General features: G+C 46.3%; 1 protein-coding gene across 2 annotated transcripts in view; it reads left to right on the top strand.

The window, feature by feature from the left end:
- Window positions 1–27,829, top strand: part of suclg2 (succinate-CoA ligase GDP-forming subunit beta) — a 53,435-nt gene that overhangs the window by 4,602 nt on the left and 21,004 nt on the right. For both annotated transcript variants that reach the window (XM_078794472.1, XM_058072944.2), the window contains exons 2-9: window positions 7,398–7,545; window positions 15,894–15,993; window positions 16,590–16,680; window positions 18,507–18,659; window positions 19,329–19,418; window positions 19,900–19,996; window positions 21,025–21,186; window positions 21,610–21,752. In XM_078794472.1, coding sequence (XP_078650598.1) covers window positions 7,398–7,545; window positions 15,894–15,993; window positions 16,590–16,680; window positions 18,507–18,659; window positions 19,329–19,418; window positions 19,900–19,996; window positions 21,025–21,186; window positions 21,610–21,752 — 984 coding nt within the window. The remainder of the gene's footprint in view (window positions 1–7,397; window positions 7,546–15,893; window positions 15,994–16,589; window positions 16,681–18,506; window positions 18,660–19,328; window positions 19,419–19,899; window positions 19,997–21,024; window positions 21,187–21,609; window positions 21,753–27,829) is intronic.

Here is a 27,829-nt window from a genome sequence, read left to right as displayed (position 1 = left end):
TTTCTCCTCCCCTCTTTGGTCTGATGTTTTTGTCGGCTTCCTCAGATGACGTTAGCAACACCCGCTGTCGCTCACAAGACTGGAGACATGTCCTCCAAGCGGACAATGTGTGTGAATCGTCAGGATAAGGAGTCTGAGTGGCCGTCCTGCGTGCGGATGTGCTCAGTATAATAAACAACAGAATGTGCTATCCAAGTCATATATGATGTCTTTCTTCCCAAGGAGAATGGCGCACATCTGTACAGATGTAATCACTCTACCCTACTCGTTTGGGAAAGTATTTCCTCTAACAGATGGAACCTGTAAAGTAGCTCATTCAGTCAAGACTTTAGGGACAAACAGTATTCAAATAGCTGTCATGCACATGTCACGGGAGGCGTTGGAGTTACCTCACTTCAAGCGGTCGCTTGATGACTTGACCATTGAGAGTTCTGATTGCGGTGGAAATTGGTAGTTTTGATTGGAGTGCAGTACTCGCTGTATTCACAGCCAAGTGTGAAGTAGCTGGGACGAGGATCAGCACACGCTATAGCCAATCCATGGTTCTGGGTTGGGGGATGAGGATGGGGATCCTGCCCCAATTGGAATCCTGCCTGAGGCAAGGATGGATTGCAAGGCCGAAAGGCGTCTACAGTGATGCGGACTCTGCATCTGTCCGTCATGTTGAAGGAGCTGAGCCCAAAGGCAAAGCTGTCAGGGTAGTGGTTGCTCTGTGGCCATAAGCCTGTAGTGGTGAGCAAAAGGACAAGATGGTGGGTGTAGGCGGTCGAAGTGAGCGTCCTACATAGAGTGTCTGGGCTCTCCCTTTCAGAAATAGGTTGCTGGATTTCCCAGGAGGAGCTGGACAAGCAGCAGCCGGGCAGAGGCAAGTCTGGGCTTCTTTGCTGAGGCTGCTGCACCCGTGGTCCAACTCTGGATAAAAATGGGGGCGGGAGGACTTGCTCCAATGCCGCTGTTGAGTCCCAACTCATTTTTTGCCTGAACAACAGCATGATGTGGCTAGCACGACTCCACCAGGCAGCAATATTCAGCTCAAAGGGGAACGGCACTTCTTTGGTATTCTTTGATGACGTCTCCTTCCGAGGCGCATAGATACACATGCTTATGCTAGTTCCGTCAACAACAGCAGCATAGATGCAGCGACAACACTTCCGATGTCCGCTCTCCTCGGGGCGGCTGTGTCTTCCAGCACAAGACGTGTGCTCCAGTCCTCTGGTAAACAATGCTGGCGGGAAACCAGCATCTTGTTGAGTCTTTGTAGCGAACATGAGAGCTACAGAAGGTATCTACTCTTCCATCTGTGGATGATGCTGAGACCCGCGTTTAGCGAGGTGTCGTGTTTTTTTCACGTTAGCGGCTACAATAATATCACTGTAGCTAGGTTGATTGACAAGTCAGTTATGTAAACAGAACAGTTGATGTCAGCAGGGGATAGGTTGACTCACCCCCCCTGGTTTAAGGACATGAGGCTCTGCCCCATATGAGTTGTCACTAGGCGGGCTTGGATGTGCTCTTCAGCTTCCTAAACTTTTGTTTTTGTTTCCCTGACGTCAGCTTCCGAGTGCTCTGTACATGCCATGTTCTCTTTTCCTTCAGCCTCTCCATTAGCCGCTTCAATTTCCAAGCCAGTTTTGCAGTCTTCGCTTGTTCTTTCACTTTCCACTAGCGTCTGGAGAGTGTGAGAGTTCCCCTTGAAGCTCTTCTTTCTCTGTCGTCTTATCTGCTGCCTTGTGAATGAAGTTAACTTTCTTTGTGAAGGAACCTTGAGCAGCAGCATTGTTTTCTTCGATGTGTCATGAGTTCTGTTGCTTGACCTTCCGTTTCAATAGACCTCAGCTTGCTCAGCAATTTGGCTTGGAACCTTAAAGGAACCTTAAAGGACTGCCTTTCCTGTCCATCAACTGCACCGTGGTTATCGACTGTTAAGTTGTGTTGGACTAATGCCAGCCTGAACCTGCAAAGGCTGACAAGATCATGGAGGACGCTCTATCAACTCAACTCCAGTAGATTTTCCCGAGTTTTATTTCACTCTTCAACAACTTACTTGTGCACAGGTTGGGTGGATAACTTTTGAATCAAAGAAAGAGTCTGTAACTTAGGATACATACTGGTTGCTACATACCAGGGGTCTCTCCGGTCTTCCCAATCATTTGAATAGCTGCAAGTATGCTATTTGATTAGTCTTCTTTGTCTATTAGATTTTAGCAATGACCTTGTACAACCGGCGAGTATCAATATAATGCGTGTCAGCCTTATGTCAGACGGCTATGAAAGAAGTCCCGATTGCCATCGTAATTTGTATCATTGATTTGAAAGACCCAGGCTTTTATCTTCGTGATGGGCGTAAGAATCGACATACTCGTGCAGTCATCTGATGCTTATTTTTAACAACATATTTGCAAATACGTCAAGTTGAACAGAGCAATGGACTGTGGGAAACAAAGGTTTCGGTGCATCTCCGTCTAATTTAATTAAAAACCGCCCGGTGAGGACGATGATGGTGTGTAGGAAGACACCGCAAATAGTGAAGTTTATCATAAAAGATGATCAAAGTTTATCCCTCGTGATGAGAGACGCTGCAGACGATGGCAGAAGGACGCTGCAGATCTTTCGCCACCATGACGCTGGAAAGGTGAAGCCTTGCCTAATAGCGTTATACACGGAATGGACATCCTTTCAGAAAGGTGTGAATGAGAGCGTCACGGATTACATTATCCGTGCAGAGACCGCCGTCATATCACTGCGGAATGTTTTAAAGAGACTTTGAGTGACAGCTCAATGATATAAAAAGGCCTCCTGATGTTTTTCAAGCGTTCTCTGTTCATGTTACCGACAGATGAAAAGTTGACATTTGCACAGTTGAAGACGAAGCTGAGGACGTTGGGTGCTGTTGGCTCAGCAGAGGACAGCCTGATGAAACTAAAAGGAAGAGACAATTGTCATGTCAAACTATTACCAACTATTACGGCTGCGGCCAGAAAGCTGCTGGTGAGCGCCGAGAGCAGAGACAGTGGTGTCATTTTTGTAAAGTGCAGCAGTCGCCATACATGGTTTTCTCAGGACATCACCTCAGCCAAAGCTGCAACATTCATCGTTAAAGGACAAAATCAGCTCACAAACACTGTAAGGCCTTTGTGGTTAATGTGCAGGACGGACCGTTTTATTTAAGTACTGTCAATAAAGTAGACTTGTGGACTTGTGAATAAAGTATAGAAGGGTTTAGATTTTTTAAAAAAAGTCACTTTATGGTTTGTCAGGATGAAACTGAAACAAAATGCTACAAAATGTCTTGATTGGAAATCAGTTGGTTCACTGTTGTGTTTTTCCATTGAGCAAAACAGAAAGGAGAAGACTATAATGACCATATGTGCTACTTAAAACAACCCGGACCGTGACCGTAAAGCCAAGTTACTTATTGAACCTTGATGATGGTGTACCATTCCACCCCCAGTGCTCACCATCTCCTGAGTTTGTCTCTTCTGTGAATGAGCAAACCAAAGTACTGTTTGACGATGTCAGTGTAGGGAAATGAATGTGGGGCGGAGTCAGCCAGCACTTCATGGCGTCACTGGGCTTGCTGGGCTTTTTGACCAACACTGTTTTGCCATGGATAGCTTTGAAATATTTATTGTAGACCCCCAGTCTGTGGAGGTTAACATCATCATTACGTGTCATGGGCAGGCCGAACCCCCTTGAAATGACACTGTCTAATTAGTGATGACAAATGGCTAGCGACTTAATTAACCAGAATGCTCCTACAGGGGCATTTTCATATGCTCAAGAAATGAAGCGATTGCCAGCTCACTAATTCCAAGTAATTGATTTGGTCTCTTTCAGGTTATGAACTCTATCCATTTAGCAAACCACGCCGACATTAAAGCCAACTTAATGCCGTCCACTTCGATGAGCACAGACATCAGAAAGTGTGAGACCCAGAAAAATGAAGATTATTGCCAGCTTTGCTGCAGTCGAATGTTTTTCTGCTAATGAGGTGGCAGTTTGGTTCCTCTTAATGACTCATGAATACAGGTTTCCTCATAGGCAGCCGTGGGAGAGGTGACGTGGAAAATAAAACGAGAGCAAGTCGCAAGTTGATGCAGCTCTTCTGCATGAACAGTTAAAGTGAATAATGAGCACGTGCCGTCTTAAAGCCGGTCATGTAGCACTTGTATGCCTTATGAGGCATTCATGTGTTCAGCAGAAAGCCATCGGGCTCGGCCTCATCTAATTCATCAACTAAATGAGTAGTACACATTGGAACCATGCTGGTCATACCAAAGATGATACAATAGTGAAACCTGAAATGAAATGTCATTCCTCAGGTCAACAAAGCATCGTAGTGCTGCCACTGTCTCGGTCGGCATGACGGACAACCTTTCCTCATCATTCCTCCCGTTCCCCAGTCAACCTCAAAGGCCGGGGCGAGTTGGCTCTGCTGCCCTGGTTCTCCCAGGCCGCGACGTGCTGGCTGGCTGGCTGTCATTCATGCTTCATGTATGAATGCCAAAACATTTCTGTGCCCCCGTGGGGGCATGACCACTGTCATAGGTGAGGATAGGAAAGTAGATAAGTTGAGCGCTTTGCCTTTCGGGTTGATATATATTCCTGGGGGGGGTCTAGCCCTAGTTCATTGTATTGAAGTATGGTACGTCGTACTGCTGTATTGGCTGTGTTGGCCTTTTGGCCATTTGTATGTATTTGTATGCGTCTGTATCCCTCGCCTGCCTACAAGCTAGTACGGTGTCGAGACAAAAGGCGTCCGTCAGTCAAAGACCAAGAACAGGACAGATGAGCTGAGGCAGGAGCAGTAGAGCGTGGCCTCCCGGATTTAGATCACAAAGATTTGCATCCTTGGCGGGGTGGCTCTAATCTCCTGTAGACAGGCTTAAGAAAGGAAAAACCTGATTGTTGTGTCTCTACAGGTATTTTAGTAATTAGCATAGCTAATAAGCTTGGATCTGGCTAGTCTTATTCCAAGGTGTCAGGCTTAGGAAAAGATAAAGTAGAAAGGCAAAGGTACAGCAAGGCAACAAAACTGTGTCAAAGTTTAGTGCGCTGTGTTTGACCTTTTGAGACCTGCATGCACACATCATGAAATGGTTATTAGCTACGTGCTGCAAGTTTGCTTCCTTGACACGTCTTATGATGTTCTGATATTTAAGTCAATCAGTACGTCTATGGACAAAATGGGTATGATTCTCTCTTCCATCTCTTGGATGGGCATCACTGGGAGGATTTCTTCATGCACGCACACGCACACACACACGCACACACACACACACACCCACGCACGCACGCACGCACGCACACACACACACACACACACACACACACACACACACACACATGCACATACCCCATGTTTAGTCTCATGTGCTTAGGTTTGACCTCATTATTAGACCTCCTAGTGTCTTGTTCTACTCTAAAGGATCTTCCTACTGCCTTTGTGCCCTTCTTCATGGGACGTCCCAGAACAGGACCTCTAATCAAGTCAAAAACACCGGATGCGTACCTACTGGACAGTACATTCATGCATGTACAGTACGAAGAAAAGTCAATGAATTCATGCAATCACTCCTCCCGTGAGCTGATGAATGATAGCCAGCACGCCTGGCTGGCCAGGGCAGCGGCGCCAATTAAGGCGGAAGTGTTGGCCGTCATTTACAAATGAGATTGCATGTTGGTGTCAATCAAGATGAGTTTTTTGCACAGCCCTGATGTTTGGTCTCCTGAATCCGTAATCCTTACTGCAGTTTACGTAATTCAATATTGAGCAACACTCCCATCTGCCTGTCCTGGACGTGAAGCTGTTAGCATTGTTATCACACATTGCATTCCCACTTTTAGAATGTGCCAACATTTAATAATGCCCATGTAAATGATTGAAAAGCCCTAAGCACCTCACTAGTTCCAGAAATGCCTATTAACCTTAGTCAAGCAGTATTCAAATCTAGTTAGTGCAAAGTTTGTCCCTCGCGGGAAGGAAATGTAAATGTGTTCTGGCTGAGACAGAGGGGGAAGCTGCCCGTTGTTTGAAGTTGCAAGCGGAGGGCTCTCCACCCCTCGGTGTAAAATATTCAGGACGGAGTCTCACTGAGGCATCTTTCTTCCCAGTTTGGCTGGGCAGCTGAAACTGTGCCGTTCATTAAGAGCGAAAACAGCTTGGCTAACAGTCATTGTGCTTTGCATAGGTCGGACAGGCCGTGAAAGAAGAAAATGGCAGCCACCACGAAGGATATATTCAGGTTGCGACTGTTGTGATTTGCTTCCTTCGGAGATTGGAGATAGTTTGCCAGTTTGGGCTTTGGACGTTTCTGTCATGGCTTCGTCCAACAAAGGATGAGACAGAGGATGCAGGCGTGTCCTGGGAAAAGAAATTCCTGTTCCGTGCCAAGCGGGCCCTGATGCAAACGGCCATATTTGAAACCGTCACTTTGGCGGGCAATGGCATATGAGGAATCAGAAGCCATTTGGAGATCGGGCATCGGACATCCAAAAGGCGAAGGGGTCCAAACATGATCATTTCAAACACTTGATGAAGTCGTCGTGGTCTGAAGGCTTGTTAATGGCTGAAACGATGTTCTTTTGGTCTAATTATTGGCCACTCTAATCTGATTATGAGGCAGCTGTCCTCAACCTAACGCTAAGGAAATAAGTGGCTTTGCTGCCACACCTTGCTAACACGGCAGCATCGTTTGAGGTACGTCTGTGGATACATGCACATCCATCCATCGTATGGTTATGGTTGAAGACGGTCTCAGCCAGCAAGCGTTACATGTTTCGTGTTTTGGAGGTCAGCCTGGTTCTGCAAGGCAGATGGCTCAACTTCATGGATCTTTTCAAAATCTGAGATTTGGAGCACGAGTGGTGAAATAAAAAATGAAGGGGGGTGATTAATAGGGGAGCCCATGTATGGCTTTCAACATCTCAATGTCTACCAACGTGTGTGTGCCTCATTAGCCGGGTCGGCACACCCCAAGGCCCAGGAGAAAACACCAGTCCGCTAGCAAGACTCGTTCATCCATGGCCATATTCTCCAATGTGCCAGTCACACATTGTGCTTGTGGAACACATTTGTGCAAGTGGATGAGAAATGCTCCCCCCCCTCCCCCACATGCTGTTTTCTACCTTTTACACCGACAGTTTACATGAGCGAGCTCCAATTCTATTGTTGGCAGAACTGTGTGACTAGACGTGCGATTTCGCTTTTCACCTGGTCTAGCTGTGGGGGAGGATGGTGCCCCAGGCTGGTGGCTGGTGGCTGACTGTAATTGGTAGAAGCCAGCTGCTTAAATAAGGATTATTTAACCTTTCATGAGTGTCTCATCACATCCCTGATTACTGCAGTTGGCTTAAAGTCTCAGTCTCATCCTGGCATCCGGCTTTCTCTTCCTCAGCTTGGGTGCACCTGGCTGAGTCCTAAAAGATGGCTGAATCTCCAAGAGTACCAGAGCAAAAAGCTGATGCAAGACTGTGGTGTGGCTGTCCAAAGGTTCTACGTAGCTGACACGGCCTCTGAGGCCTTGGAGGCTGCAAGGAGACTCGGTGAGTAGTAGAAAGACACATGTAACAAATCAGTGGAAAGTGAAACCAAAACACTGACTGGACTTGTTACCTAAAACTATTGAGTGTACCTGCCACATATGAGCCACATGCGCTCAATTTTCATTTTTTAAAATAAATATATATATATATATATATATGAAGTCTACGCATCATGGGGACTGTAGTTCTTATATACGTGTGTCTTTGCATCACCACACACATTCATACGTAAGTATAGGCCTACATAAACGATGAGTACGGCAGCTCGTTAGCCACATCATTTAGCCCCATCACTGTTTTAGCAAAGTAAAGAATATGTCCTCATCTGCCCCCAAATCTCTTTTGGCAAGTATAAATACACGTTTTTCATAATCCTGCATAAGAACACGAAGCCAGTAATATTTTCGCCAATGGTAAACAGAAGCTACAGCTACTGCATTTTGTTACTTTTCCCCCCAAAACGAAGAAACCGTAATGTGGCTGCAAATGCTATGATGGTATTTACGGAACAGCGTGAAATCCGAGCAGTCCTGTTAGTGTTGCATGACTCTTTGGCCCTGCTACAGGACATGCAAACTCATGTGATTAATCAAAGATGAAGTTTTATCAACATTAATCACGTCTTACAAATTTTTGCTAATGCACCGAAGCCCTTTTTTCCTTTTTAGCTTGATGATTGTGCCATCTCAGTTCTTCATCACGGCACTCAACCGCATAAATTTCTTCCACAAGCTCTCATGTTGAGTTTTTCACACATCGCATGGCTGTTGTTTGGATTTTCTTCTTCATAATTTGTTTATTTTAACCCTTGGTTGCAATTTGGATCGTTGCCTTGACACTTTAGCACCGCGCGAAGAAGCGTAGCGTGTCCTCGTGAACTTGGATTTTTTTTCCACAAAAGTTTCACATATCATTTTGACCAGAATGAGCAACAGATACATTTGTATGCACAAGACAAAAGCTTCATTTGGATCCCACCGTATCCCACCGTATCCCTGTTCCTCTCACCGCCCACTCAGCAAATGACCCAACACGTACGGCACCGGCTTGGTAGCAAGTGATGTGCAACTCTTTCCGCTGCTTGTCCTCAGGAACTCCAATACTGCTTGTCCATGCCCTCATTAAAGATGGAATTTGAATTGCTGCCTGAGGATAAACAGTAGATTTAGTTTAGACACGCTAGAGTGCCGGACAAAGTACATTTCTTTCAATCTTTTCCACTGGCCTATACATGTACTTAGGACTGCCCAGTCTCTACATCCGGGTCGGAGTCAGGGTCCACCACATCTGGTTGAATGTTAGAAGCCCACATTGTTAAAAGACGAATGAGCGTTTATTATCAACTCCTATACCGTTGGCAGCTAGCAGAACGAACCGGAACTCCTTTTCAGTACCAACCACAGCGGAGGGGGCCCTAATCATTGCAACAATATTTAGAAGGTTGCAAACATGTTTTATATACAATAGACTAAGGTCTGCATCTCCAAAGGGGGTGGGTAGATTCACCACGAGCCAAACCCACGGTAACGTACAAGTCCAGTTTGCTATATGAGCCTCATTAAATGCAGGCTCATGCGTTCCCCTTATTTGGTGATCAATAATAACAATAATAATAATGATAATAATAAGATTACAGTCACATATACTGTATCCAGCTCTTCATGAATCCAAGATACTTTTGTGGTGCTGATATGTATATGTGGTATGTTTATTAGCCCTGGGTTTACTACATACACACTTTAGTGAAATACTCCGACAACACAACAGCAATGCCTCAGAACGGTGCAAGTCTGTCCATACGAGGACGCACACAGGCCCTGGCACAAATGCAACTTTGGAAAAGTCTGCCGATAGATTTTAGCGTGGGCTGACTTGAAGTACTTCTTTTAGAGCTGGCTTCCAAATGCGCAAACCTTGTAATGTGACGCTTTGGCATGGTTGAACACGACAGTGCAACATTGTGACAACACTTATAGGTCAGACGAGTGGAAAGCATGTGATGTCCCCTTGAAAGTGAAATCCTTCATGATTCATTGACTCCCATTAACTTGAGTGGCAACTCATAGGGCTAATAGGGGAGAATTAACATTGTTGCCAGATGGGTGATTCAGAGCGTCAGCGGCTCATGGGAAGTATTGTTTTGATTTCTGTGGACTCTCACTGGGAGATGCATTCAAGGAGCGGTCATAAGGTCAACGTTTTTCTAATGTAGACTCCACTGGACGCACGCACACACACAGAAACCAGTAGCACAGGAGTAGTCCTCCTGTCTGCTAAATGCTAATGGCGCAGAGCCCATGAAGTGTAAACAGTTGAAATCTCTGTTAGCGTGTGTTTCCATGCATCTAATAAAATTACGCCACATTTTTGTGTACATTCTCGGATTCGTGTACAGCATGGTGCACGTCTTGCCGTGTTGTTAGTACACTGCGTCACAAAACATCCTTCCTTGCTAGCATCCTGTCAGCCAGCTAACAAAATGGCAGTCTCGACCGGAAGTCAGTTATGTTACGTCGCCCGTCTATGATGTCATCAGTGGTTGACTCCCAAAAATGTTAACACAAAACACATTTTTATAGTCTTCCAATTATAGTTGTATATGCTAAAACAATTCTAAATGTATATAGATGACATATGAAAGGATTAAATGAACATTTATGGTTACTTTTACCTTCCTTACCTTAAAGATGTGACTGATCCCGAAGAGACCATGTGGCAGCGAGATCAACAACCAGCACCCTCCTGTCTTCCCATGAATTCAATAGTATTTCTATACTATACTCAATAGTATTTCTATTCTCTTTCTTTGGCTCCATTATCGTTTTTAATGTGAGAAACACTATTGAATTAAAAAGCAACCCAAAACGCAAAGACGGTGTTGATCTCACTGCCACATTGTGTCTTTGGAAACACTCATGTTTGCCTGTCTTGGTTAGCATGCATTTCAGTTCGACTCGGACCTTCTGGAACAAAGGAATGGTGCTAACAAGGTTACAGTCCAGCACACTTCATGGAACCTTGGTTAGCATCATTAGAACGTCCGACTGCTAACAGAAACGTCTGTATGGCAGCCATGAGACCTTCGAATCTCATGTACTGTACATTAGTCTTTACAAAAGTACACATGTGGGCGAAATTCCATTTCGATATGGTGTTACTTGGATATCTGTGCTTTTGCTTTTCTGCTGGCAAGAAATTCTTTTTACTCTCCGCGGCGTTTGCAGCCCTGACATGACCTCAGCATGGCGGTCCGATCCATACGCTTCCCGGCAACGTGGCACACTGCCTGCCTGACCACGCTCTGCTATGCTAGCAGGGCCGTCAACAAGTGTCACAGTACACTTACTACGAGCCTGGCTGGGCGTCTGTGGTCACCGTAGACCCGTGCTCATAAAGTTGGCTTTGGTTTCACCTTTTCTTTCCTGTTCAATTCTCCGCCAATTATTCCTCTTTCAATCAATTTCCTCATTTTCTTGCATGAAATGTTGTCGTTGTACAATATCACTTTTTGACTTCACAAAGAGCCGAATCGTACGTGTAGACATGGCAGTTCCTTAGTTGCAGGCTGTTATTCTGGTTGCGTCGTGGCTGACTGGACCAACCCTCAGTGCTCATCCTCTGCTTTTGTGTTCCAACGGTGAAGCCGCCCGTGCCCCATTGCACTTCAAGCGCCTTTTCCAAATGACTTTCATCTTTTCTTTTCAGAAAATGAAGCACAGTGTCTCTGCTGAAAGGTGCTGACGCTAGCATTTAGTGCTGAGTAGAGTTGGCTTACCCACAACCTTACCGTCTTTGTCAGAAGTGCTGAGGATAAAATGACCCTCTTACAGCTTTGTTCGTGGTGTGTACGTGGGTGTGTGTGACTCTCCCCCGCTGGAGACACAGTTGTGATCTCTTCTGGTTGGTCACCTGCATACGACACATGACCCTTTTGATGGAACGCTTTTCTTTCACTTGATGGGAATTGATAGTCCGGTGAAGCAGGAAGTCAAGGCATCTCGTCCGCATGGAGGCCTGATGGTTAGCATGTGTGCCACGCAGGCAGGAGATTGGGAAGACCTGGGTCTGATTCTCCGTTGGGCAACTCGGTGTGGATCTTGCAGTGCAGACATTCCGGTTTCTTCCCACATTCCAAAACCATGCATGCTACTCTAAATTGAATGTTTTTGTCTAGGTGCCCTGCGACTGACTGCCGCCAGTTAGCTGGGATAGGCTCAGGCACTGTCCCGCGACCCTCATGCAACACTGGAAATGGATGGATGGATGGATGGATGGAAGACAGCATTCATCTGACTATTCTCCCTGTGTTTCCGTTCATGCTCTCATTCCCCCATTGCCTATCCTGCTAAATAAATACAACACCCAATGTGTTCCTAACTTCTCTCAAAGGGTACCTATGGTGCCTTTTCCTCTTTTCGGACTTTTAAAGGTAGTTAGAATGTTGTGTTCTGGTGTTATGCCATGCCAACGTTTCAGATGGTGAGCCCTGAAAGACGTTTGGGATGGATGAAAACGCTTGGTAAACCTGGACTTCCTCCTATAGTTCATAGTTAGGAAGCACTTGTGGCATGTGACCAATCACAGCAGCGTGGGCACACCCGCAGGCGGGTTGTGGGTGGAATAAATGAAAACGGAGCCTTTTGGCAGGAAGCACCAATCCAAGGAAATACAGCTGGGTAGGTGCAGATTCTGCAAAATCTAAAAAGTTTTCTGTGTGGGTTATTGCGTGTAGCTGCTCTCTAGGAGGCCACAACTCAATCCAAAGGGTGGAATCGTGAAGCATCAGCAGTACAGCACCATTACCCCAATATCCTTGTTTGCCATTTTGGTGTTTGGTACTGTATGGTGACTCCTATATGGTGAATGGCGAGGGAGCGCTCCGATTCACCACCACATCCTCCTGAGTCCCCCCTTAGGTGGACCTGTGACCAAGGAAGACCGATGGGTTCACCCTACCATCCACCATGACATGCACCTGATGAGGAGCCAGGATGCAGTTGGCCGGAGGTACAGTTGAAGAACTGGAGTGTCGGAGACGAGCTAACTTGGACAATGATGCATTTAAGGGTCAACAAAAGGTGCGCCAAAGCACACGGATGATACAAGAGCTTAGCGAGACACTTGCCAGTTATCTGGCTTCTCCAAGGGCCTGATGTCACAGCATAAATGACCTGGCTCTTTAGTCTGTGGTTTTGCTAAGGAGAAGCCATGGATTGGTAAATTGTCCTAACAGCCCTAAATAGGCTTTGCAGGCTAAAGCCGCCTGTCTCTCACGCACATGATTTTCATAAGCGGCTTAATGCTTCCACCTCCTCATTACGCACCCTAACCTATTCATGGTGAGGGTGAGACATGGAATTATTTCACACACATATGCTTCTCTATCGAATTAGGCTGAAGCGAACACGGAGGTTACTTGTTGCCAGGGTAGCTTGATGGTAACGTGTGTACACTGCAGTACACTGGTTGTATTAGAAACTTCTGATTAAAATATTATGGGCAATCATTGATGATCTATTGATATCATTTATAGCCGTTGCGCAATACTTCATTGATGCACCTTTGGCATTGATTTGAATATGATATGGATCTTTGGGCAGGTTGCCCATTATCTTTGCGGACCGCTCAAGCTCCACCGACTTGGATGGGCAGCATCCATGCACATTTCTCCGCAGATGTTCAAGATTTTCAAGTCTGGGCTCATCTTGAGTCTTTCGGGTGCTTTTGGCAACATCCTGCCGGGCGGCATTGTGTGGCGACTCCGCAGTATAGCCACATACGGTAGCATCCAACCATATGCTGTATATTGGCAGAAGGTCCTCATTGCTCCACATGGGAATGCTGGAGCTCGTTGTTCTTGGTCCCCTCCCAGACTACGGCCCTTCTCCTCCGATGGCTCGCTTTAGACAGCCAGCCAGCTTTAGAAAGGTTCCCAACGTGGGCCATTCACGGTTAATCCTCAGATTTGCGCCCCGATACGGTCCTGTCTCAGAGGTCTCTGGTTTCTCTCTGCTTTCAGTCGGCTCATACTGTAAAGTTTTCAGCCGAATAGAAAAGTAACATTGTTGGATTTCCAAATGCCATATGTCAAGAAAGACAGAATGAATGTTGTTTTTGTCCCATCACGACTGGAATGTGAAGCAATTTTCTCTCTGACCTTTTTGCAGTCTTGCAGAATTGTAAATGGTAAAATGCATATTGATATATTGAAAGCTGAAGTTAAAAGATAACGACAGTGTTGAATGAACTCATCTCGGAGGAGGTTTCAACATTTAACACAATCTTGAGCACTTACTGGTGCGAGTGGTGCCAGTGGGATAATGAACATTGAACGCGATTAAGAGGTTTTTAATCATTCGCCAGATGTGCTTGGGACCCGCACAGTGTTTCCATTGTCGGCAGCATTTAGTAAAACTGATTCTTCCATGTGCCTGGTAATCCAGGTAACTGGATGGTTCAACCTTCAGATGGTGCAACATCATTTTAGTAGAGAATATACTGAGGCATTACCTTGATCGGGCAAAGCGCTTCCTTCCGAGTGGCCCCAGTTTTAAGTGTTTGGTCAATAGTAGTGCTGTCATGGCAAGGGCAAACCTACGGGTACCGTTTGTTAAAGACATCTTTGTTTGAGTTCTTCTTACCTCCAGCTCTAAATTTTCCCAGCTGAGCTAGATCATTGTTCTTCCACTTCTTTTGCCTTTTTAAGATGAAGTTATTTCTTCTGTGCCATCCCTCTGCTGTTTATGCAATCAGGACACTTGATTTCATCTGGCTTTCAACTCTTTTTAATTTCATAATGTAGCACTTTTTATGAACATATTTATTCACTTATGACTCCTCAAACCACATTTGCGTATGAGCAGACCTTTATTCCTTCCTGCCTTCCTTCTCCTCAGCGGCTGTGAAGTCTCCACCAAGAATGGTCTCACTAGCGCGGTGTTAGTTTAATCCCTGCCATACTGTCAGAGACTATTTTCTCCGCTTCTTTTTCTCACTGTGATTGCAGCGAAGGCACTTTTAGGCATTTGTGGCTCCTGAGGCTGTCTAAATGTTCTCTTTCCTTTAGTGGCTTGGGATGAGCTTGTTTCCTGTTGTTTCCTGCCTCGAGGGTCAAGGTGTCTTTCTCACCTTTCTCTCAGCGCTGCACAGTACAAGCAAGCTGTCCATGTCCAACATGACGAGAGCAACCTGTCAATGGCTGTCCACTTACATAATAACCTTGCCCGAAACGACATTTCATCAACAGCACCAATCCCGTTTGGGATACCCAATAGGCATATGGGTAGGGTGAATGACGAGTGGGATGGTGGCTTCTCAGCTCTTGTGGGGTGAAAATGACAGTGAAGGTGATACTGTGGGATTCCAAATGTAAAGTCTTTTCCAACTGGCTCAAATGTTCAAATGTATGTCTGGGGATTATTCATTTGTGTTTGTGCAACTTTTAACAAAGTTTACATTTTCTGACCCTCAGGTACTTGCCAATTATTGTCATTTACAAGCTGAAGAGTGCACCAGCATGAAAGCCGCACCCACCAAATTTCAAGAGAAAAAAACATTTATATGTACGTATATACACGTACCTGTCTATGAGGCACGGTGTCCACACCGTACTATGGAATATTTAGGACACAGAAAGATTTTTGAGAAGAGTGCCGAACAGTGGCAATTACACGGCTAGTTAAACCGTAGCCTACCTGAGAAGTCATGCATCGCTGTCCTCCTCCTTCACTGTGGAATGAAACCACTCCCATTAATTAGTCATCACAATTGAACAACTTCAAAATTCCTTCATCACACACTTTGTCAGTCTCTCTCGTTCTTTCGTTGCCGCCCTGTGTGTTAGCCATTTAGCTTGCGCTAAAAGCCTTGATCATGCAGTCGTCTAGACTCCAGGTCGGTGGTCGAGTAGTCCAAACTGAAGCTGTAGTAATTCTGCACTTGATCAAACTTACTTAAGATGTGATATTCCCTCACCCGTGACACTACTTCCTTAAGCTGAGTATCACATGGGATGTAGTTTTTTAGCCATAAATGAGCTGCATCACTGTACACACTGCAGGTTTCAAAGCATGAGAAAAAGTACAGTCATCTACTTCAGAAATGACGGTAATCATAGTCGATCTTTCCAGTTAATTGACATGAATAAATACGTTGAAGTGTGCAGGAGGTACACGGTTGGGGTCAGATGTCTGTCAACCACTGCGTTGCAGTAATGATGAATAAAATCCCTTGCCAATGGGGTTGAACTGACGTCTTATGTTGAGCCCTGCATGGTAGTATTCCACATCTCTCAAGAGTTTTGGCCTCTTCTTTTCCTCCCTCAATCAGATCTGTCTCTTGTGTTTCAGATGCCAAAGAGATTGTTCTTAAGGCTCAGATTCTGGCCGGTGGGAGAGGCAAGGGAGTGTTTGATAGCGGACTCAAAGGGGGCGTACACCTAACGAAAGAGTGAGTATTCCCTGTTATGCATGTTGCTGTATGAGATGCATACTGTTTTGTTTTGTACAGTCAGGTGCGTCTGGGCTGAAAGTACTACCAGTCTTTTTGAGTGCTTCAGTGAGCTAATGTTGTTCTCTGGCTAAGAATGGCGTTCATGGGAGGACGCCACGGAGGAAGCCGCTGCTGAGAAAGAAAAACATTGCTGCACGTTTAATGTTTGCAAAAAGGCACTTAGATACTCCCCAGAACGACTGGCAAAATATTTAGTGGCCTGATGAAACCAAAGGTGAATTGTGTGGGAGGAACACACAACGTCATGTATGGAGGAAAAGCGGAACAGCTCCCCACCATCTTGAAGCACGGTGGAGGGAGCATCATGGTTTGCTGCCTCAGAGCCCGGCCAACATGCTATCATCCATGAGGAAATGAATTCAAACGTTTATCAGGACGTTTTGCTTTGCTTTGCACCGTGTTGCTTTGATGCCCAGATTGAGGTGTGGGGTTGGACTATTTAGAAGCTCCTCATATTGCACATGTTGTTCCTTAGGATCCTTCTTTTATGAGAAGTCGCTATAAAAGCCACACTTATCATACTTGTCCCCCAGCCCTGCCGTTGTTGGGGAGCTGGCCAATAAGATGTTGGGGTACAACCTGATGACCAAGCAGACGCCCAAAGACGGAGTGAAAGTGAAAACGGTAAGTGGTTGTGCAAGGAAGCCCCACATGATGAATGAATGATGGCTGTACGGGTGATTGTAGCTTCTCGTTTGTCAGACCAACCGTGTCCAAAACCACTTTGTGTGACCGAGATAAAGATGCTACTCTGTTTCAGAAGGTTCAAATGATTGGCGCAAACGTCCGAGGTGCAGAACGGTGCAGCACATTATTAAAAAGTGGCAGGCTAGCGGAGAACATCGCAGAGTGGTCCAAATTTCCCATCATCAGTACACGGCCTTGGCGGAAAGGACACCGCAGATACTCGTGGAGCTGCAGCCAAGGCGTGTTTTAATCAATCCAATTAATGATTACAGCGTGTGACCTTTTTGGGCCATATGCTCCTTTATTGTTGCTTTCCTGCCATCTGATTGCTGGTTGCAGCGCGTATGATCTGACCACAAGGACCACATTTACCAAGGGCCAAACAATACTCCTTGCATTATTTCCACAGGATTTTACCATCCGTTTACTACACTGCTCACAATACCTTGGGGATATTTCAAATACATTTGTATCAAATGTACTGCTGTGTACACGTTACAGGTAGTAACAGTAGTGCATATCCCCAACTAGTCTAACTAGTGGAACGTGGAAGACATAATAGCACATGATCAAGAAGGGACCCTGCAAGGCGGGGGGGGGGGGGGGGGTGTCCAACCCGTGCGATGAAGGTTTTCTTTCCAGCCGGTCTCTAAAGCGGATGTTAGCGACCATCACGTCCTTCAGTTTGAGGGAAGGAGCTCATCACCAGGTTGCAGAGAAAACCTGCAGGGTCTCGGCCCTCCATGACACGTGTGCTAGAAGGCATCATCACCAGGTGAGCTCCAGCGCTGACCACTGTTGACAGCCTGACCAAGTGTGGTCTTTTTACCGAGTCTGAACGTGTCCGGTCTTATGACAGCCAGCGCCGAGCTGTCAGCCTTCCAATGAAGCTTGAATTCACTCCCAGGCCTGACTGCACCACGGAGCAACAGCGCACAGTGAGGAGCGTTTGCCAATCGACGACATGAATTGGCTGTCCGGGTGCTGATGGAGGGATGAGCAGGGCCCACGAGTCAGGGGTACAGAATACGTTTGGGGAAGGAGACCATCCAAATAGCAGGCAGAATAAAGACTGTTGTGCTTTGTGGAAACACATGCTAGGTCAAAGGGCTACGTCAAGTCAATGGACTGTCAGACAGAAGCTGAATTAGCAGGAAATAAGAGCAAGAGAGTCTTGGTACCGCACAGGATAGCTAGGGCTAGGATGATGGCTTGGAAGCAGAATGAAAACCTTAGGAGGAAATAGTAAATAGTAAATAGTAGGAAATACTCTCCCTTAAATTATTCCTGTCCCAAATCTATTTCTTGGATTAGTGTTTCTCACCGTTTTCACCCAAATACTGCGACTTGCCACTTTCTTTTTAGGTTCATGGAGTGAGAAACATGTCCACATTGTGTCTTTGGGAACAATCCCTAGGAACCTAACATGCTTTCTGTCCTCATTTCAGTGTTTTTATATGCATTTCAAATTCTTTTCTTTATGACAAACTATAAGTGTAAAACTGTAGAAATGTGTTTTTGCTAACACTTTTGCTTCCTGGAACACATTTGCTGATTGTACGTGATTTATTTATGGTTCATGGGAACATTGTGTCGGTTAGAGTCGGAATTAATGCCGCTAACCGAGGTTCCACTGTACTCCATTTGCAACGCCCAAGGGGATGGTAGAAAATGAGCTTTTCGGGGTCACATTTTCTAGCCTCCCTGCAATGACGGTTGCGGTATCGTATGCAACCATTCATACGTCTGCCCCCATTCTCCAGGTGATGGTCGCTGAGGCCTTGGACATTAGCAGAGAGACCTACTTTGCCATTCTAATGGATCGTTCTTGTAATGGTCCTGTCATGGTGGGAAGTCCGCAGGGAGGGATGGATATCGAGGAGGTAGCGGCCAGCACTCCGGACCTCATCTTTAAGGTATGCCATTAACACAGGCGTTCTCCCACTTTTTGGCCTCCATCATTGTTGTCAGTAGAAACCAAACTCCTTGTAACTTTATGTCATCATACAAATGTATTTTGTACGCATTGCCACTTTGGCCCATATCCAATTCCTTGGATACGTGTCCGTTGTAAAGTTGAAAGAAACTAACAAATGCTGGATTTAGAATCCTTCCCTTACCAGACCAGAGATTGGCAGGGAATGAATTAGACTGATGCAGGTGAAAGATGACATAACATATGGTTGAATAAAAGTATGTACCGCACGACTGTACTTTAGGTACCACAGCATACTTGTCTTGGGTTGGAGGTAAAAGGTCTGTTCATATGCAGTCGTTGGTGCGTATGCATATGCATATGTTCATGTGCATTGAGCGCATGACCAGAAGAAGATGCCAGCCATCCCAAATATGTCTTGGGACTCGTAGGTGTTCCTGCTGGAGCACATTGCATCATGGGTGCTCTCCATGCTCTCAGTCACATTCTTGTTTTCTTGTGTGTGCGGTATCTGGGACCGTGATCGTTGATTGCTTCATTTATGAACATCTGCACTGTGCTCCAATAATAGTGTCGCCTTTTAGTCACCCTTCTTCCACTTGTGATCTTCCACCCTCCCCCCCCCCACCCCCTTCCTCCAATTTCATAGGAAGTCATAGATATATTTGAAGGTGTGCAGGATGACCAGGCCCTTTGCATGGCAGCTAATTTGGGCTTCAAAGGACCGCTGCAGAGACAGGTAAAAAGAAGCGTGTTGCACACACACCGATGTACCGTATATGCTATACTCTGCATGCCCGGAGACAGCAGCATAGTTATTAATAGACAGATCCAACTTTGCTATTATTAGTTTTCCAGAGGCAAGCTGTGACGTGTCGGTGCACGAGGCACGCTAGCCGCAGGGTCGACTGTCACATCTGCCAGTGATGTACAGTCCCATGCAAGTGGTATCTCCCTGGGTTGCTTTCAGAGGGGAACTAATCACATTGAAAGCAGGAACATTTGTATTTCCACATGAGAGGGAGTGACATCGCCATGCAAATATGGCGTCAATGTGTGAACACATGATACAATTTCACATGATATGAAATGGTCGTTTGTTCTCCTTTACCAGGAACCTATGATAATTGTTGCCTGTGTGGGACGCTGATTGGTGTCGGTGGGCCCGGCTGCTCAGATCCAAACCATCGGGTAATTACTGTTCTCTGCGGACTTTGCAGGCGGCAGATCAGATTAAGAAGCTGTATGATCTCTTCCTGAAAGTCGATGCCACTCAAGTTGAAGTCAACCCTCTTGGAGAAACTCCCCAAGGCCAAGGTACCACCCATCATTGGCAGTTTGTGGATGAATTTTGGCACCAAAACTGCCCATCAATGGGTCCCACCCAGCAACACGGCCGGTCGGGATGCAGCGCAGCTTTCATGTTCTTATGCTCTTGATTAAACCTTTTGTTCTCTGTGTGCTTTACCACAGACCGACAAGAAATGTGTATTCTTATATTTATACTTATATTTCATGAATATTAATGAGTATGTGAGCTCACAACGGTGACTTTCTAGCGAGAGCCAGGAATCCTCCCATGTTGGCCTGTTCTTTGGCTTTGGGTCTTCTGGGAAGTGAAAGTGTTTTCTGGCAGGTTTGGTGATGTAATGTATGTAGATGTATATGCTATACATTTGATGGGTCTAGTTTGAATGGATGCCCTGAAATAATAGCTTGATGAAGCGGAACCAAAAGGAGCAGCTTAAGAGGAAGTAGTAGACTGGAATAGAACGTAGGTCGCTATTTGGTGAAGCCAGAAAATACCAACTAAACCTCAGCATTCGGCAGTAATCTCCTCTCCTGAGGTTTTGGCTGCACTTGAGTGTTTAAAGAGCAATAGATGCAGAAGGGATCATTGATGTTGCGTTTACAGTAGCATTTATCTGGCTTATTATTGAGTTACCGTAAATGTCTTTAGAAATGGAATTTACAGGGCGTTATACAAGTAATTGAGGTGGTATTAGTACTGCATTATGGAAGAAACGACTAGGACTAACTAGTGGTGTAGTGCCTGGTGTTTTTTGCAGGTCGCCTAATGAATATGTCTCTTTGAAGTGTAAAGGAGATATACACCTACTGTAATGTCTATCCCTTCAAGGCAGCGAGGGGGCAACAATTTATTAGCATACTAACCTCTGAAATAATTTATGCCAGCGGGGCAATGGGGATACCTTCCATTTAATTTCAGGTTTAAGAGTTTATAATGAGTTCCTTTTTCCCGCTGCCCTCGTGTTATTATTTCAATGGATCTTCTGCTGTCCCCTGGCTAACACCCCCCCCCCCTTCTCTTACTGCATGGCCAGTGGTTTGCTTTGACGCCAAGATCAACTTTGATGACAATGCCGAGTTCCGTCAAAAGACTGTCTTTGCAATGGACGACATGACTGAGAGCGACCCCACGGAGATGGAAGCCGCCAAGTGGGATCTCAAATACATCGGCCTGGACGGGAACATCGCCTGCTTCGGTATGGAAACGAGACCCGACCACTTCCACCAGCAAACAGGAATATGGCTTCATTCCCTAAAGTGCAAAGCTCGGACACAGTGAAATCCTGGTCCATGTAAAGGCACCCTGGGCTCTCCTCTAATCCACATCACAAGCAGTTTTCCGAGGACTCCAGAAGGGATGCCAGCATAACCAATGCGTTGTAATTAGCCATAATCCAGTCTGAAATTCTCCAGTGAGCTGGATTGTAAGCATTCTCATTAAAGGCCCACATTATGTCATAAATCCAAGCTTTTACGTTGTGCAGCAGCACTAACAGGTTCCCCTTTGCCTCATAAACACACCATTTCCTTTAGCGCCATCAGTGATGACTTCCTGTTTCCCCAGATACTTTCAAAATAAGAACAGTTCTAAAAAGAATCCTTCCATGTGTCCTTTCTAGTGAATGGAGCCGGTTTGGCCATGGCTACGTGTGACATCATCGACCTCCATGGAGGAAAGCCAGCCAATTTCCTGGATCTTGGAGGAGGAGTCAAAGAGAGGCAGGTGTACGAGGCCTTCAAGCTCCTGACTGCTGATCCCAAGGTAAGAACTAAAAGACGGCAGCGGCTCAGAAGTACGAACCGTGGCTCCAAGGGGAGCCCTGGACAAGCCCTGGACCCCGGGCATCGTTTCAGCTTTGTCAGAATGACGTGATCGTTTGCCACAGTGATGATTATCGTGCAGCCCGAGTAGTTGTCACGCTGGAAGAGCCATCTTCAGGGTTGTGGCTGAGTCCAGGAGGTTCTCATCCACCAATCATGGCGCCATTCATCGGCTGCCTGGAGGCTGAGACATCTTCCTGCACACTTCCCAGGGAAATGACCCCCAAGCGGGGGGGACGTCATGCTCAGCATTCCACTGCCTCCAAGCGTGACTCTAGTTGATGCCAATTCGCGCAAAGTTCCTCTCCAGATGGTCCTAAACCTTGTCCTTCTGTAGCAGGGACCTGGCAGCCACTGCATGGTCTCGAGCCATCGTGCTACCTGACGTGTGGTCCCCCTGTGGTCCCATAATAAATAAGATGATTGTTGGAGCTGATTTCAAGTCGACATGGCCGCATGGCATCCACCTCTGTGCCTCGGGACGCGGACTGAGGAGTGTTGCAGATGTGTGACGCGTGACAGCCATCTGCTGATGTTGCATAATCAGTGTGATCGTGAACGCTCCCGATGGTGACGAGAGGTTAAGAAGAGGATGACGTGGTCCGTACCAAGACTCCACATTCAGTTGGACACTTCATGTCTCACTGTAATGACGCCATAACCACATTTTTAGCAGCCCCCCCACTCCTTCACATGTTTTTGTCTCCATCTTGACGGAGCTCTCAGGCGCCCCCACCGAGTGGGTCCTTTGATGTATCGGGCTCATTGTGCTGAGAGCAGTGGAAGCCATGCGGGTGCACGAGTGGCGCTGAATAGCAGACACTGGGCTTGAAATGACAAAGACTCCTTTCTCCCTTTTTGCACACTTCCATCTACTCTCGGCTTTTATTACCTTAAGCATTATTATGCCCTGAAAGGAAATGGAACCAGGGAAGCTGATGAAATTGCCCTGCTCTCTGTGGAAACGACATAGGAAAACATATTTAGAATGAAATGACTGTGTTGCTAAGATATGTTATGACAGCTTTTGCAGCTCAGGTCAGCAGCAGACCGTTCATTTTTCTTTGTTTACATTTTATTCAAGGCTTTGGCATTTCCGGCGCCAATATACAATTTGCAGACAGCGCCAATTAAAAGACCTTTCTCCATATCCACATCTAGGAATTCCTGATTTATGGATGTTTACTTGGTGTCACCTTAGGCAAGACGCCCGTGAAGGCGGCACACGGCAAATAAGCCGGTTATTGCCGATATTGCCTGGTGCCGTGCAGTAAAGAACGTGACAGATGGCTGTTTGGTCCAGCTCAACATCCATTTTGTTCTCAGGACTTAAGGCTGCTTTCTCAAACCTAAACAAATAATGCCTTTTCCCAAAAGGCAGCAACGGTGGCACGCTGGTGGAAATACGTGGCATTTGTCTGGCATGCTTAAACGCATGGTTGGTGCTGGATGAAAACAGAATCCCGTAACGTCTATATGTCTATATAGTCTATATGAGGCAAATATTCAAATATTCAGCTACGTCTGCATGCATGTTATGTCGTGTTTTCTGTCTTTGGTCAGTTCCTCATCCACCGTGGTCCTCTTTTGGCTCCTTGAACCTGAGGTCTCTTATGTCCCATTTCATGATTGCTGTCTTTCAAACAGCACCCATCCCTCCAAAAGTGTTTAGAAGTGCTCAATTGATCGCAACTTACCTGGTGAATCACTCTTAAAACCTGCAGACTCCCCACTGTGCCTTCCACCGACCACCATCATCCCGTTGTCATTTTCTGCCCGTCTTTTCACCACAGCTTTTCATCTTGTGAAATCACGTTACTGTCAGGGCAAGGAGCCCTCCTTAGGGCCATAGCCCCGCCCACTGCTGTTTCCTTCCCCTAATAAAGATCAAGTCTTATGCCCACCAGCCAGCCAGGTAAACCAGGAAGATTGGTTTTGTACAAAGTACGTTAGTCCATTTGGTTGGAGCGGAAAGGAGGAGGAGGGCAGGCCTCCATCACATGAGCATGGATCCTAACGTCGTTTGTCACACATAATGTACTCTGCAAATGCTTTCAGCGTTGAGGGACCCTGGTAACTTCAAGAGTTGTGAACGTGTCAATTCAGTAGTGGGCTATTTTAGACGGAGAAATCACCACTCGCCTGCAGCGGGGGCCTGGGGGGGTGCCCGGTCCCCTGTGTTGTAAACACAAGGAGTGCAAGCCCAAAAGAATAAAACAAGCTATCACGATAATGACGTTCATTCCCAGTGTGCAGAATATTAGACAATCCTAAGTATGGAGTCGGCCTTGCTGGACTTCTACTTAGCCGGGCTACAATCTGGCAAAGCACGGTCAGTGTGTGTGATGGGGTGGGGTGGGGGGGGGGGGGGTGTCCTGCAGTTTTCTGCAGTTTTGCCAACAATGCTCCGGAGTCTTGCTGTTGTGACAGATGAGGCGTCGGCTTTCATACGTCGTCAACAATTTGGGTGCAATGCATTTGAAATCATAGCAGTGATAAGAGAAGTCGGGTGTGATGATGATTGACATTCCTATGATTGACGACATCCATCTGTCTTTAATGTTTCACTTGGGGCGGCCTACAGATCTGCCATCGTTTGTACAATATATAATCAATATTGGGGGAAAGCATTGGGTTTAAGCATGGCAGACGTCATATGGATGTTTTGGTCATGGGAGGTGTCGTGGATCTGTGGAATATCCGCTTGTTCTTATTTGACTCACTTCATTCAGGATTCGTGTTTACTTTATTTCCCCCCCTTTTAAGTGGCTTCTATGAGAATAATATGCCAAGTCATGGAGTGCAAAGGTTTGTCCTCCCCCAGATGCTGCTTTATGGTCCAGTAGCGGCGACGCTTAGTGATGTCATCATCCAGCGCGGCCTGTCCAGGTCATATGTGCTGTATCACATTTGCAGTGATGTCGGAGAGTGACGCGTCACTTGGTGACTCCTTTTCAGTTGTAGCGACGGCTAAGCAACGGTGGTCGGGATGGCCGTATTCATTGGCCGTTTATTCTCCAAACCGACATAAGGCGCTTACTGTCCTGCTGGCAGGCCGAGCTACCCACGCCAACACGCAGCGGTGCTTCCTTAGAACTTGTTCTACTCCCTTTTCTTCCAAACGCCCCCAACCCGCAAGCTGAAGCCAAGGTTTCAGCACGTCCTTGAAGATACCGTAGCACGTTCATTTGCGTAATGTCCTTCACCCGTGGGTGCAAAGTGCACGTTTGCATTGCACTATTTCAAATAAACAACGAATCTTTGTCGACTGCTTGAACTCATTTCTTTGTAGTCATTGATCATTTATTCTTAAGTACATCAGCATTATTAATATTTATACCTGATTCCTTTACAGAAAATAACAGAATGTCGAAAACTCCACCTGCAGTGTCCGCCATCCTGCTATTTACTCCGCGGTTGAATTTTAGGCTACAAAGTTATTGAATGGATTTGGATGGAATGAAGTCCTGAATCGGATGGCGTCGTTCTAAATGAACCAATATTGTCCTTGAATGGTACGGGCAACCATGACTCATGGTGCGAATCAATAGTTACTGAAACAAATGGTTACGCCCCTAATGGGTGTAACGTCTAACGTCCCAGACTAAAGCCGGGTTGACTGACTGTGGCTCATCCATAATTATCCACTTTTTGTGTCGTTATGCATTCAGCACAATCGGTTCATTCATTAGAGCAGTGGTCACTAACCTGCCTTGCACCTGGGCAACCAGGACGGGAACCTTTAGATATGTACGTGTCCTCTACTGCAGTATATGCACAGTACTGCACGGGCCAAAACTTCTCAGTCAAGTACTTTTGTCTAAACCGTGTGTGATCCGGAGCTCATCCATCACTGAAATGGCAGCAACCACCCGACTGACTGCCCTGAGCTGCTGAACCTCCGTCTCCCTCTCTCTCTCCCTGTCCGAACCTCGGTCACCCACACGCTGCTTCTCTAAGTCCTCAGCTGGGCGCCCGTGCCGCGGTCAATGAGACCGAGAAAGGCCACGGGACGTGATGGAGCACCTAGGAAGTCACTCACAGCGTGTGTTGACGACCGCGCTGCGTCCTGCACAAAGTTCTTGTCTCTGTCTCAGTCACCGTCTCACCGTGTGAAAAGTGGCCCCCCCTTATGTGCTGTTAAAAGCCAGCCAAGCCAGTCGCACATTTGAGATATGCGAGATACGCGCTTAGCGTGTTTGCACGTCCATTTTCAACGATGCATCTGCCTTGACTTTGGGGTCGTGTTCGTAGTGGCTGTCTGTTGTTGAGCTGTAGCAAATGTTGGCCTGGAAGTATGTTCTCTAATTAGCTGCTAGCGTGTAGAAGGGATTTACAATTGGAATTAGCATGAGCTAGTGCATCAGACGGATGCAGAAGGCAGGGTTGGGTGGAAGCCATTGATTGGCTGTGGGCGCCCCTGGAGGGAAAAGCCCAAAGAGAAAGTAGATGGCGCTGATGCGTTTGTTTCAATGCATTTTCGAGAAATGATTCCGGGTTCAGCTTCACGTCTTTCAAGGGGAAGGCTTGGAATGGAACTCAAGTGGAGTCTTTCTAAAGGACCTGTTATCTGCCAGACGCACCAGGTCCTCCGGGCCTGGGCCACCAGATCCCAAGACCATTCCTACCGCTGGACTATTTCAGCAAGGAACTCAAACACGAGCGCTTACAGTAAATCGATGTCATGTTGTGATATTGTATTCTTCATGCTATGCTGCTTTTCCCGCACAGCTGTCTTATTCATTCAGCCATTTTATGTTGTGTCCAAATGGGTATGCAAATATACGCTGGTTTATTGTATATCTCACTGTGACGTGTTGCTCTTGGCTGAGCTAGCATCTAAATGGAAGTGTAGCAACAGTTGAGCTGTCGATGTAAAGTCAGTACAAAAAGTTGAGTTTTGTTGTTGTGATTTGAGACACAGCAGTATTAGTATTAGCAGTATTAGTTTGCCATAATAAAATATACTTTTGACTGGTCAGTCAAGCGTGTCGACATACAAAACATTTCAGTACTTTTGAACATGAATGGACCAATCAAAGGACGAGAAAAGAAACCGGACTTGAAGGTTTTGATACTTGTTTGTTACTGTACATGAGGAAATACATGATGTACAACATGTGATGTATTTGACATTTCCACCTTTAGTGATCCTCTGATGTTGACATTGGCACATATTTTTGTACTTTTCAAAGAAGCAGTTTCCCGGTTGCGAGTACATCTCTGAATCTCCAGATTGCGAGGTACACTTTGCTCCCGGCGCTGGAAGGCTGGATCTATAAAAGGGATGCATAGGGTTGTCACACGTTCAGGCCCTCGTTCATCTTGTGAAGGTTAATTTGGAGAAGTGAAGGAACTGGGCTACAAAAGCACCATGGAACTCAGCACTTGTCAAATTGATTTGCCCCTCAGGGAACTTTTGTCTCGTCTGTCTCCTCCACCATCACATGGTAGTGCAGGCCATGTTTGGAAAAGGCAGGAGTAGTACTTAACCGCCATGGATGCATTAAGACTTTGGGCTGCTAATCACCTTGTCCGGTCCATCCCTGCGGATTCCCACACGCCAGGGACATGTTCCACGGGCACGTCTGATTGAGCGTTCCCTGTCCGCCGTTCCTTATCTGCGAGGAAAATCAATAGAGGATCCGGAATTGGAGCTGCGGCTAATTGAGCTCTGTCCTCTCCGTTCTCTTATTGCTGCCAGGAATGTTTTGTCATCCCAGCGTGCTCCATGCTGCTTCGCCAAGGGGAGCCTGGCGTCATCACATCGGGCCTGTGGATGCCCCCCCGGGGTGACTAACATCGGTAATGGAGGCATTGCAACCACGGAACTACATTACGTAGAAAACTCATGAGCCGTACGTTTTTGTCACCGCGAGTCGACCATCTTGTGTAGCACTACCGTGTTCGTTTGCGACGTTCGATGTTTTTACTGATGGTTTCTGAAATTCTGGACATTGTGCTACACAAGATGGCACTGTGTTGTGTTGTGTCCGGGTGTGAGCGTTCTACGTCTTT

Source organism: Doryrhamphus excisus, linkage group LG11 (genome assembly GCF_037039965.1).
Source record: "Doryrhamphus excisus strain RoL-2023G ecotype Guam linkage group LG11, RoL_Dexc_Guam_v1.1, whole genome shotgun sequence".
NCBI classification, from domain to species: domain Eukaryota; kingdom Metazoa; phylum Chordata; class Actinopteri; order Syngnathiformes; family Syngnathidae; genus Doryrhamphus; species Doryrhamphus excisus.
The sequence above is the reverse complement of the archived record's forward strand: the minus strand, read 5'-3'. Positions and strand labels throughout refer to the sequence as shown.